This window comes from Oncorhynchus clarkii, chromosome 1 (assembly GCF_045791955.1).
Source record: "Oncorhynchus clarkii lewisi isolate Uvic-CL-2024 chromosome 1, UVic_Ocla_1.0, whole genome shotgun sequence".
Taxonomy (NCBI): domain Eukaryota; kingdom Metazoa; phylum Chordata; class Actinopteri; order Salmoniformes; family Salmonidae; genus Oncorhynchus; species Oncorhynchus clarkii.
The window spans coordinates 19,132,459-19,145,205 of record NC_092147.1 but is presented as its reverse complement, the minus strand read 5'-3'; the positions used below and the strand labels follow the sequence as shown (position 1 = coordinate 19,145,205).

The following is a 12,747-nucleotide window of genomic DNA, read 5'->3' as shown; positions in this document are numbered from 1 at the left end:
ATTTCCGAACCGACAATCTGACAACACTCTGGACGCCCAGAGCGCTCTCTGGCACTCCAAAGTTTATTTACAAACGCACCCCTGTATTGTTGAGCGGAAACGCCGTCGGTGGAGGGTTTCCACTAGTTACCACAGCCTTAAAGTCGAAATTGGCTATATTTTCAAAATCCAGAACTAAAACATGCTTAATTTAAGGTTAGGATTAGGCATACCTTTAGCAGTGGTTAATGTTAGGTTTAACATCTGATTTTAAGAAAACAAATTGTAGAATAGGCGGGGTTTATGACTTTGTGGCTGTGTGACGACCGTGAGGAGGCTACCAAAGAAAATGCTATTGTTGTCGTTTGTCAGCAAGACGATAACTGGCAAAGATACTTAGCTATCCGAAAGGAAGTACCAATGAGTATTTTATATATTGACAACGCCACATATTACATGTTAAAATGAAAAAAGGAGGAATGCTGTGAGTAATACATTTTTTTATATCGTCTCGATCGGCTGCCTAACATAAATAGCTAACTGGCTAGCTAACATGATAAAGCTAGCCGAATAACGTTAGACAATTTTCATAGTAACGTTAAGGCATTAGCTTAAATCAACGATACTGATGTGAACACATGCAATCATAATCGTAATTTTCCATGTAGCAAGCAGTATGGTATCTAGTGTGGTCTATATTGCGCTAGCAAGCTACTGTAGCAAGTTAAACAGCTGGTTGACCAAATGATCCAGATGTGTCCTGTCGGGGGTTTGTGTCTGTATTTCAGTGTTGTCGGGATTCGACACCAAGCATTATGTACCTAGCTCGGGTTGCTTGTAGTAACCACTAATTGATTTATCAAATCAGGATTATTATTCCTGATTTACAAAAAAATATATTGCTATTTGTTAGACTTGAATACTCCAACTCATTTAGAGTTAGACAATGGTGTCTACTGTAAAAATGCAATGGTTTTCGAGCTTTTAATGTTGGCTTTGAGATCAACAGTACAAATTGAAATGGTTAAACAAAAAAAAAATCTAATTCGGTCATGTCAGTGCATTTCTTAGTAGTGAAGACTCATCCCATACAGACAGCGAGCCTATTTGGGTGAGGATAGCTACAGTGCATTTGTAAAGTATTCAGACCCCTTGACTTTTTCCACATTACAGCCTTACTCTAAAATTGAGAAAAGACTACACACAATACTCCATAATGACAAAGAAAAAACAGGTTTAGAAATGTTTGCTAATGTATTAAATTAAATAACTGATCACATGTACGTAAATATTCAAAACCTAGTATTAATGAAGCACTTTTGGCAGTGATTACAGCCCAGTGTCTTCTTGGTTATGACATTACAAGCTTGGCACACCTGTATTTGGGGAGTTTCTCCCATTCTTCTCTGCAGATCCTCTTGAGCTCTGTCTGGTTGGATGAAGAGTGTCGCTTCACTGCTATTTTAGGTCTCTCCAGAGATGTTCGATTGGGTTCTCATCCAGGCTCTGGCTTGGCCACTCAAGGACATTCATAGGCTTGTCCTGTTTCTCATGGTCTGAGAGTCCTTTAGGTGCCTTTTGGCAAACTCCAAGCGGGCTGTTATGTGCCTTTTACTGAGGAGTGGCTTCTGTCTGGCCACTCTACCATAAAGGACTGATTGGTGGAGGGCTGCAGAGATGGTTGTCCTTCTGGAAGGTGGAACTCTGGAGCTCTTTCAGAGTGACCATTGGGTTCTTGGTCACCTCCCTGACCAAGGCCCTTCTCCCCCAATTGCTCATTTTGGCCAGGCAGCCAGCTCTAGGAAGAGTCTTGGTGGTTCCAAATGTCTTCCGTTAAAGAATGATGGAGGCCACTGTGTTCTTGGGGACCTTGGACACTGCAGACATTTCTTTTGGTACTCTTCCCCAGATTTGACAATTCCTTCGACCTTATGGCTTGGTTTTTGCTCTGACGTGCACTCTCAACTGTGGAACCTTATATTGACAGGTGTGTGCCTTCCCAAATCATGTCCAATCAATTGAATTTACCACAGGTGGACTCCAATCAAGTTGTAGAAACAGCTCAAGGATGATCAATGGAAACAGGATGCACCTGAGCTCAATTTCGAGTCTCATAGCAAAGGTTCTTAATACTTATGTAAATAAGGTACAGTGCCTTGCGAAAGTATTCGGCCCCCTTGAACTTTGTGACCTTTTGCCACATTTCAGGCTTCAAACATAAAGATATAAAACTGTATTTTTTTGTGAAGAATCAACAACAAGTGGGACACAATCATGAAGTGGAACGACATTTATTGGATATTTCAAACTTTTTTAACAAATCAAAAACTGAAAAATTGGGCGTGCAACATTATTCAGCCCCCTTAAGTTAATACTTTGTAGCGCCACCTTTTGCTGCGATTACAGCTGTAAGTCGCTTGGGGTATGTCTCTATCAGTTTTGCACATCGAGAGACTGAAATTTTTTCCCATTCCTCCTTGCAAAACAGCTCGAGCTCAGTGAGGTTGGATGGAGAGCATTTGTGAACAGCAGTTTTCAGTTCTTTCCACAGATTCTCGATTGGATTCAGGTCTGGACTTTGACTTGGCCATTCTAACACCTGGATATGTTTATTTTTGAACCATTCCATTGTAGATTTTGCTTTATGTTTTGGATCATTGTCTTGTTGGAAGACAAATCTCCGTCCCAGTCTCAGGTCTTTTGCAGACTCCATCAGGTTTTCTTCCAGAATGGTCCTGTATTTGGCTCCATCCATCTTCCCATCAATTTTAACCATCTTCCCTGTCCCTGCTGAAGAAAAGCAGGCCCAAACCATGATGCTGCCACCACCATGTTTGACAGTGGGGATGGTGTGTTCAGTGTGATGAGCTGTGTTGCTTTTACGCCAAACATAACGTTTTGCATTGTTGCCAAAAAGTTCAATTTTGGTTTCATCTGACCAGAGCACCTTCTTCCACATGTTTGGTGTGTCTCCCAGGTGGCTTGTGGCAAACTTTAAACGACACTTTTTATGGATATCTTTAAGAAATGGCTTTCTTCTTGCCACTCTTCCACAAAGGCCAGATTTGTGCAATATACGACTGATTGTTGTCCTATGGACAGAGTCTCCCACCTCAGCTGTAGATCTCTGCAGTTCATCCAGAGTGATCATGGGCCTCTTGGCTGCATCTCTGATCAGTCTTCTCCTTGTATGAGCTGAAAGTTTAGAGGGACGGCCAGGTCTTGGTAGATTTGCAGTGGTCTGATACTCCTTCCATTTCAATATTATCGCTTGCACAGTGCTCCTTGGGATGTTTAAAGCTTGGGAAATCTTTTTGTATCCAAATCCGGCTTTAAACTTCTTCACAACAGTATCTCGGACCTGCCTGGTGTGTTCCTTGTTCTTCATGATGCTCTCTGCGCTTTTAACGGACCTCTGAGACTATCACAGTGCAGGTGCATTTATACGGAGACTTGATTACACACAGGTGGATTGTATTTATCATCATTAGTCATTTAGGTCAACATTGGATCATTCAGAGATCCTCACTGAACTTCTGGAGAGAGTTTGCTGCACTGAAAGTAAAGGGGCTGAATAATTTTGCACGCCCAATTTTTCAGTTTTTGATTTGTTAAAAAAGTTTGAAATATCCAATAAATGTCGTTCCACTTCATGATTGTGTCCCACTTGTTGTTGATTCTTCACAAAAAAATACAGTTTTATATCTTTATGTTTGAAGCCTGAAATGTGGCAAAAGGTCGCAAAGTTCAAGGGGGCCGAATACTTTCGCAAGGCACTGTATTTCTGTTTTTTATTTTTAATACATTTGCAAACATTTTTGCTTTGTCATTGTGGGTTATTGTGTGTAGATTGATGAGTAAATTTGTTTTATTTAATCCATTTTAGAATAAGTCTGTAATGTAACAAAATGTGAAAAAAGTGGAAGAGGTCTGAATACTTTCTGAATGCACTGTATGATGACAGCTGTTTATCACTCTCTTGTGCCCTGCTGCTCATACAGAGGTTGCTCTTTAGAAGTAGCTGTGTTGTGTTTTGGCAAATTGGCTCAACTGAATTTTCACACAAGAAGATCATTATTTTCCCCCTATATTCAAAAAAAATTATCACTGTTTTGAAAAATGTTTAGATTCTATTTCATGTTGCCATCATTTAGGCCTCATACAGCTCAGTGTTCTAATGTTGGTCAAAGAAAATTATTATTATACACCACCGTTCAAAAGTTTTAGAACACCGACTCATTCAAGGCTTTTTCTTTATTTTTACTATTTTCTACATTGTAGAATAATAGTGAAGACATCACCACTATGAAATAACACATGGAATCATGTAGTAACCAAAAAAGTTTTAAACATATCAAAATATATTTTATATTTGAGGTTCTTCAAAGTAGCCACCCCTTGCCTTGATGACAGCTTTGCGCACTCTTGGCATTCTCTCAACCAGCTTCACGAGGTAGTCACCTGGAATGCATTTCAAATAATAGGTGTGCCTTGTTAAAAGTTAATTTGTGGAATTTCTTGTGTTGTGACAAGGTTGGCGTGGTATACACAAGATGGCCCTATTTGGCAAAATAACAAGTCCGTATTATGGCAAGAACAGCTTAAGTAAGCAAAGAGAAACTACTTACGACATGAAGGTCAGTCAATATGGAACATTTGAAGAACTTTTAAAGTTTATTCAAGTGCAGTTGCAAAAACCATAGTATTTCCCACTGTAAAGCATGAAGGAGGAAAGCATGTTATGGTGTGGGGGTGTCACGCCCTGACCTTAGAGAGACGTTTTATTTCTCTATTTGGTTAGGTCAGGGTGGGCATTCTATGTTGTTTGTTTCTATGTTTTGGCGGGGTATGGTTCTCAATAAGGGACAGCTGTCTATCGTTGTCTCTGATTGGGAATCACACTTAGGCAGCCTTTTTTCCTTTTGGTAGTTCATTTTCATTGTATTATTGTTTTGTTGGCGACATTTGCAAATAAAGAAAAATGTACACTCACCTTGGTCCATTCAATCGTGGCAGGGGGTGCTTTACTGGTGCTACTGTCTGTGATTTATTTACAATTCAAAGCACATGGCTACCACAGCATTTAAACATTTTACCTTTATTTAACTAAGCAAGTCAGTTAAGAACAAACTCTCATTTTCAATGACGGCCTAGGAACAGTGGCCTTTTTTTTTACCTTGTCAGCTCAGGGATTCGATCTTGCAAGCTTTTGGTTACTAGTCCAACACTCTAACCACTAGGCTACCTTCCGCCCCATCTGGTTTGGGCTTAGTGGGACTATCATTTGTTTTTCAACAGGACTATGCTTCAACACACCTCCAGGCTGTGTAAGGTATATTTGACCAAGAAGGAGAGTGATGCATCAGATGACCTGGTCTCCACAATCTCCCGACCTCAACCAAATTGTGATGGTTTGGGATGAGTCGGACCGCAGAGTTATAGGAAAAGCAGGCAACAGGTGCTCAGTATATGTGGGAACTCTTTCAAGACTGTTGTAAAAGCATTCCAGGTGAAGCTGGTTGAGAGAATTGCATGCGTGTGCAAAGCAGTCATCAAGGCAAAGGGTGCCTATTTGAAGAATCTCAAATATAAAACATATTTTGATTTGTTTAACACTTCTTTTGGTTACTACATGATTCCATACGTGTTATTTGATAGTGGTGATGTCTTCACTATTATTCTACAATGTATAAAATAGTAAAAATAAAGAAATACCCTTGAATGAGTAGGTGTTCTGAAACTTTGGACCGGTAGTGTATATATTATAACTCTCACTGTTTGTCTCATAATAAGTTCTGTAAAGTAACCTGTAGTGTATTGTATGGTGAATGAGGTCCTAACTCCATCCTATCGCTCTTCAGTCGTTGGGCCTAACTGCTCTCACCTGAGGGAGCTGAGTCTGCTCCCCCATAATCCCTTTGACCCCTGACTTTTGACCCCTGGACGGTGTAACCATGACGACGGGGGATTGTTGCCACCTCCCGGGCTCCCTGTGCGACTGCACTGGCAACGCTGGCCTGTCCAAAAGCGTGGAGGAGTCGGATAACTGCAGAGCGCAGTATGTCACCCAGGTCACAGCCAAAGATGGGCGGCTGCTCTCCACCGTCATCAAACCTTTGAGCACACAGAGGTACTATGACTGAAAACTCCTGAACAAATTCTTACTTTCAGAATTAAGCATTTATGAAATATTCAGGGCTTTTATAGTAGTAATCCTAGTCATATCTGGAACCCGTGAAAGTGTATGCGAGTATGTGTCAGAGTGTGGGTGTTACCAGAAAGATAATGTCTCACTCTCACAGTTGTCCTCGGCATGTATGAGAATTAGCTTAGCTGTTAAGACAGTGACATGTTAGCCCAAGTGGCATCCAGCAAGCTGTAGTAAGTAAACCCAGTCAGAGTACCCTGTTCAGGACCTCTCTCTTCCTGTTTCCTCCAGCGATGGGCCAATTTGCCGGATCTGCCACGAGGGGGCCAACGGCGAGGGGCTTCTGTCCCCCTGCAACTGCACAGGGACTCTGGGCACGGTGCACAAGAGCTGCCTGGAGAAGTGGCTCTCCTCCTCCAACACCAGCTACTGTGAGCTGTGCCACACAGAGTTCACCATTGAGCGCAGGCCCAAGCCCCTCACAGAGGTAACAAAGGTCAATGCCTTTAGCTTGTCTGTTCTCCTCTGCCTGCCTCTGTGTGTGTGGTTCTGCTTATGTTATGTCAAAACACATGAGCATGATTCACTTTTTTTTCTCTTTCTGCTTGTGTAGATTCCTCAATGCAAAAATTGTGTTTGTTGGTAGCTGCAATACTTATGTGTTGAAATATAATTTCTGGCCTTGCTCATGGGTCACCAACATGTAGATCTGTTGACTTAGTTGTGTATTACTCATGCATATTACATCCTGAATATGTCAACAGAAATGTAGTTTGGGAGGGTTAGGGATTCTTTGTTATTTTTTTGTTATGTGCCATCATGTGTTTATGTAATGAATGATGAAGAAACCCAGGAAGTTTAACCCTTGATCTACTAATGGCTATCTCAATAAACCAAATCCTGAAGAAGAAGAAAAGCAGAGTCCTCCAGTGTCCCCTGTTTTGGCTATAGTGCATGTGCATACTCAGTGCTCATGTAGGCTCAGTACATATTTCTCTTTCTTCTCTGTCCTCGCTTCTCTTTCCACAGTGGCTGCGGGACCCGGGCCCTCGTAACGAGAAGCGCACATTGTTCTGTGACATGGTGTGCTTCCTATTAATCACGCCCCTGGCAGCCATCTCTGGCTGGCTGTGTCTGAGGGGAGCCCAAGATCACCTGCACTTCAACAGCAGACTGGAGGCCTTGGGCCTCATCGCCCTCACCATCGCCCTTTTCACAATCTACGTCCTCTGGACTCTGGTGAGTAGGCACAGATCTAGGATCAGCTGCTCTCCCCAAATCCTAACCTTAACTTTGTTTTTAGCTTGGATGAACACTAATATTCTCTAGTCTATCCTCTTCTCTACCCTTCTCTCCTGCAGGTATCATTCCGCTACCACTGTCAGCTCTACTCTGAGTGGAGACGAACCCATCAGAAAGTACGCCTCCTCCTTCCCGACGCAAAGGGGCGGCATTCTAACCAGCATTCCTTGCTCTCCACCAAGCTGCTGAAAAAAACAGCAGACGAGACTATAGTATGAGGTCAAAGGTGGGAAGATTTGAAGTTGGTGTTCTTTGGGTGCTGGAGGTTCTCAATGAAAAAGCACGTCTCCATCCAGAGCCCAAGCTCCTTTTCTAAAATCCGTTTTACCTATGTGTGTCATCATCGTCAGCACTTCTTTTTTATTTTGTTGTCTGAGCCTCTGATGGTGGTTTTTTTTGTGATCTGGTAAAGAAACCAGTATTTTAAGAGACCAGTGATTACCGTGCAGTATGGTGTTTCTGAAGGTTTGGAAAAGGGCAGTTGATTGGATGGGTCTCCGCTGTGCGCTGCAAAGGGACAACATAGGATTCAAGCTTTAAGACCAAACCCTCTAGTGTTTAAGTGGACAATTCCCACTTTCTCCTCCCTAATTTCCTTCACAGCCGTCTCTAAAAGTGTAGCATGGATCGTTGATGCTGATCTACGGCGATCCATCCAGCGGTTGGTTCCCTAACCACTGAGTGTAGAAGTAAGAAGCTTAAAGCTTTCATTCCTGTTTACCAGCCAAAGGCTATTAGACTGGGGGGATTATAGATGCTTATGACATTGCTACGCAAGCCAGTTGACTCCCTTCAATTCAGCTTCATCTGTTTTCCTCCTTGGTGTGAGCAGGAATTTTGTTCATAAAGATGGAGATTGTGCAATAAAACACTGGACACGGTTTCCTCTCACAGTACGTGATGAGACTGCTACCAACATGCACAGTTTTGCATGCATGTACTGTTCATTTTTTATGGTGGGGGGGATTGTACGAGAGGTTGGTTGAGCTCCCATTAATCTGGTGTTACTAGTTAGTATGTTGAACTGGGTTTCCTCCCTAGAGTATAGAGGTCTCTCATACTATTAGCACCACATAGAGTGAGCTGATCTAGGTAGGTAGGTCTACACGCCACTGATGAGAGAAAAAATAACGTTATGGAAATGTATATTCCACCAACATGAAGTTCAAACTTTTTGTGGTTGACGGAAAGTAAGTAGTAGCGCAGGTCAAGATCACTCTTCAATAGCTAGTTCATTGCTCTCCTACGACGATAGACCAATGAAATGCTTTTAAATATTATGTGTTTTTTTGTGTAGTCATAACATTTGCTAGTAATCACATGCAGCAAGAGCATAGATTGGTTAATTGATGTTACTTCATGTTTTGTAGCAGTTGCATTCCCTTTCTGATATGCAGGCGACCAGACTGATGTCTCGTCTCAGACGTCTACAGATGTCAACTGTACCTTGACAGTAGAACCTAGTGTGTGGAGCAAGACCAGTGTAGGCACTGTTCTCACCCATCTACCACAGCATTAAAATGCATGAGTTGACCTCTGGACAAGAGAGATATGCAAAAACACAGATTTATAGGGCTGGCCATGTTACTATCACCTGTTTGGATCTTTTCATGAATATACAGTTGAAGTCAGAAGTTTACATACACTTAGGTTGGAGTCATTAAAACTCGTTTTTTTTCAACCACTCCACAAATTTCTGGTTAACAAACTATAGTTTTGGCAAGTCATTTAGGACATCTACTTTGTGCATGACACAAGGAATTTTTCCAGCAATTGTTTACAGACAGATTATTTCACATATAATTCACTGTATCACAATTCCAGTGGGTCAGAAGTATACATACACTAAGTTGACTGTGCCTTTAAACAGCTTGGAAAATTCCAGAAAATTATGTCATGGCTTTAGAAGCTTCTGACAGGCTAATTGACATCATTTGAGTTGGAGGTGTACCTGTGGATGTATTTCAAGGCCTACCTTCAAACTCAGTGCCTCTTTACTTGGGAAAATCAAAAGAAATCAGCCAAGACCTCAGAAAAAAAATTCTAGACCTCCACAAGTCTGGTTCATTCTTGGGAGCAATTTCCAAACGCCTGAAGGTACCACGTTCATCTGTACAAACAAAAGTACAACACCATGGGACCACGCAGCCGTCATTCCGGTCAGGAAATAGACGCGTTCTGTCTCATAGAGATGAACGTACTTTGGTGCGAAAAGTGCAAATCAATCCCAGAACAACAGCAAATGACCTTGTGAAGATGCTGGAGGAAACGGGTACAAAAGTATCTATGTCCACAGTAAAACTAGGCCTATATCGACATAACCTGAAAGGTCGCTCAGCAAGGAAGAAGTCACTGCTCCAAAACCGCCATAAAAAAACCAGACTACGGTTTGCAACTGCACATGGGAACAAAGATCATACTCTTTGGAGAAATGTCCTCTGGTCTGATGAAGCAAAAATAGAACTGTTTGGTCATAATGACCATCGTTATGTTTGGAGGAAAACGGGGAAGGCTTGCAAGCCGAAGAACACCATCCCAACCGTGAAGCACAGGGGTGGCAGCATCATGTTGTGGGGGTTCTCTGCTGCAGGAGGGACAGGTGCACTTCACAAAATAGATGGCATCATGAGGATGGAAAATGATGTGGATATATTGAAGCAACATCGCAAGACATTAATCAGGAAGTTATAGCTTTGTCTTCCAAATGGACAATGACCGCAAGCATACTTCCAAAGTCATGGTATTGGAGAGGCCATCACAAAGCCCTGACCTCAATCCTGTAGAAAATTTGTGGGCAGAATTGAAAAAGTGTGTGCTAGCAAGGAGGCCTACAAACCTGACTCAATTACACTAGCTCTGTCAGGAGGAATGGGCCAAAATTCACCCAACTTATTGTGTGAAGCTTGTGGAAGGCTACCTGAAACGTTTGACCCAAGGTAAACAATTTAAAGGCAATGCTACCAAATACTAATTGACTGTATGTGACCTTCTGACCCACTGGGAATGTGATGAAATAAATAAAAGCTGAATAAATCATTCTCTGTATTATTTTGACATTTCACTTTCTTAGAATAAAGGGGTGAACCTAACTGACCTAAGACAGGGATTTTTTACTAGAATTAAATGTCAGGAATTGTGAAAAACTGAGTTTAAATGTATTTGGCTAAGGTGTATGTAAACTTCCGACTTCAACTGTGTATGGGTGTTTGGTTTGAGTTCCTCTTTGTTCAGTTTATATATTTTACTTTCTTCCTTGTACACTGTATGGTCGCTTCAGAACCCCCTTTGTCTTAGCCCAGCTTAATTTCTGCACATTTGTGTATATATATATATATATATTGTTAATCATAGTGTTGTCCATGGTTGAACGTAAAAGTATTGACCCTGAATGTTAACTGGCCTGAATAGGAGAGAGACTGAATGCAAATAGCCTCAGTAGAAAGCTCAAATTATGGTCCACAGAAGCCAAAAACCTAGGCCTAGATTTGACGCTAATTTATTTCTATGATAGTAGTATTTGTTATAATCCCTTCATGGCAATCATACTCCTGTGTATTGCTTATTTTGTAGGTGCAGGTTCAACTCTTCCAGTACCTGTAGGCTTCATGCATAGGTTTGACTGAGGGTTTATCACCTTAAGGGCTTTGCAGTGGGACAGCTAAGCTGTATAAGTGTTATGCAGCTGTGAGAATCCTGGTTATGGGAGTGACTTTCTGAAATCAGTTTCAACCTGAAAAATTGTGATCTCCAGTCACAGTAAACGAAATAGGAAAGTCATCCTCTAAACTTGAACAGCATAGACAGACAGTCAGCCAAGTTCAGTGGTGTCCTGTTGGGAGACCCCTTTTTTTAAATAAAGTATCCTCCACTTTTTGTTGTTGTTGTAAAGTGTTGATTTGACCTCTAAAGGAATCCTCTTGTCTGGAAAATCTATTTGTTGTTAAATAATAATACTAGAGCTTAGTTGGAGGTTATTTTCCTGTATGTCAATGTGTGTTGTGGAGTGGAACAGCTTTCAGGATCTTTCAGCATGGAGAGAGTTCTTATCTACATTGTCAGTGATGGGCCACTGCCCTGTCTCATGCTGTCTCTGATTGGTGCTTTTGCCTCTACCTGACATGTTTGGAGCTATGGAGACTTTGCAAAGTAGGGTGTAGTTACAGCAAGTGTGCAATTTGATAACTTTACAATGCAATGCTTACCTATAACCGTAACAATACATAATGAAATCAGAAATATAATGTAGAAGCTAGTGCATATGAAGGATCATAGCAGTTTGCTCACTTGTGCAGTCTGAGAGGGCCACGATAGGATGTTTTCTTTTGCTAAGTGAGTCTGTGAGTTGCCAACAATATGCAACACTGCTCCCTTTGAAGGCAGCTCAGACATACATGCCACATTACTCCAGCTTTTATATAACCGTTAACTCAAACAGGTCATTTTCTCCAAAGATGCATTTATTCTTGTTTTATATATCAAATGGCACTTTCACAAAACTATCATGGAAATCAATACAGTTTGGTTGTTTCTATAGTCTTCTAACACTGACTTTGAAAGGGATTTAAAAGCATTACTGATATAGTACAATTTTCCAATTTCTGGTGTTTGGATATTGCTCCTCAGATGTTGTTTTTGATTTGAAGACGCAACAAAGATCCCTGGGCATTCTCATGCTTGTATGTGGAAGGAGCAACATACCAGATTTGTAGACTTGTTTTTGTTTGATAATGTTTTAATCTCTTGTTAATTTTGCCACTGTTTTTAACATGCTGATGTGTGTATCAGTTGTAATTTTTGTTCAATTATTCATTAAGCACAGGGTTTTTAATCACTCTGAGAGATGGAATCCACAGAAGCTGAGGAGAGTCGCACAGCATGGTTAAACAAGTTATGCTCTTCTATCGCAGGTGCAATGATGTCTGTTGGGGAAAAAACAGTGTTCGTTTTTTGTTGTTGTAATATCGCAAACGGACGTGGCAGTTCCACCATTAAGGATTCCAGCTTTAACTATAATGTTTATGTTGTGCAGTGGAAAAAGAAAGATGTCTAAACCCAAAATATGTTGGTGCTTGCAATCAGCCACGAAAGTGTGCAAAGAAAATAATAAATGAAGCCACAGTATGGATAAACATCAATCACTCCTTTTTGTTTTCTTAATTATGCGGACTCTTGCATGTACTACACTGGCCCCTCATTGAATGTTCTTTCAGACTTTACGGTTGTCTGTATCACTTATCACGTTCGGTCAAAAATCTATTTTTTACAAAATGTTGCTTGGCCTTAAAAGTCGTTTTCAGTCACTCACCTTTCAACAAGAG

General features: G+C 41.2%; 1 protein-coding gene across 1 annotated transcript; it reads left to right on the top strand.

The window, feature by feature from the left end:
* Window positions 1–124: 124 nt before the first annotated feature.
* On the top strand, window positions 125–12,564 carry LOC139380938 (E3 ubiquitin-protein ligase MARCHF2-like). The gene is made up of 5 exons (XM_071124152.1): window positions 125–463; window positions 5,841–6,109; window positions 6,419–6,614; window positions 7,157–7,366; window positions 7,489–12,564. Exons 2-5 carry the CDS (start codon window positions 5,934–5,936, stop codon window positions 7,645–7,647), a joined length of 741 nt encoding a protein of 246 aa, XP_070980253.1. The 5' UTR covers window positions 125–463; window positions 5,841–5,933; the 3' UTR covers window positions 7,648–12,564.
* Window positions 12,565–12,747: the final 183 nt, after the last annotated feature.

Excerpts from the sequence above, each read along its gene's own strand:
- LOC139380938 (XM_071124152.1), top strand. The coding sequence starts at position 5,934 with ATGACGACGGGGGATTGTTGCCACCTCCCGGGCTCCCTGTGCGACTGC. Across the intron at positions 6,615-7,156 it reads GGCCCAAGCCCCTCACAGAG|TGGCTGCGGGACCCGGGCCC; the intron begins GTAACAAAGGTC and ends CTCTTTCCACAG. Across the intron at positions 7,367-7,488 it reads TCTACGTCCTCTGGACTCTG|GTATCATTCCGCTACCACTG; the intron begins GTGAGTAGGCAC and ends TCTCTCCTGCAG.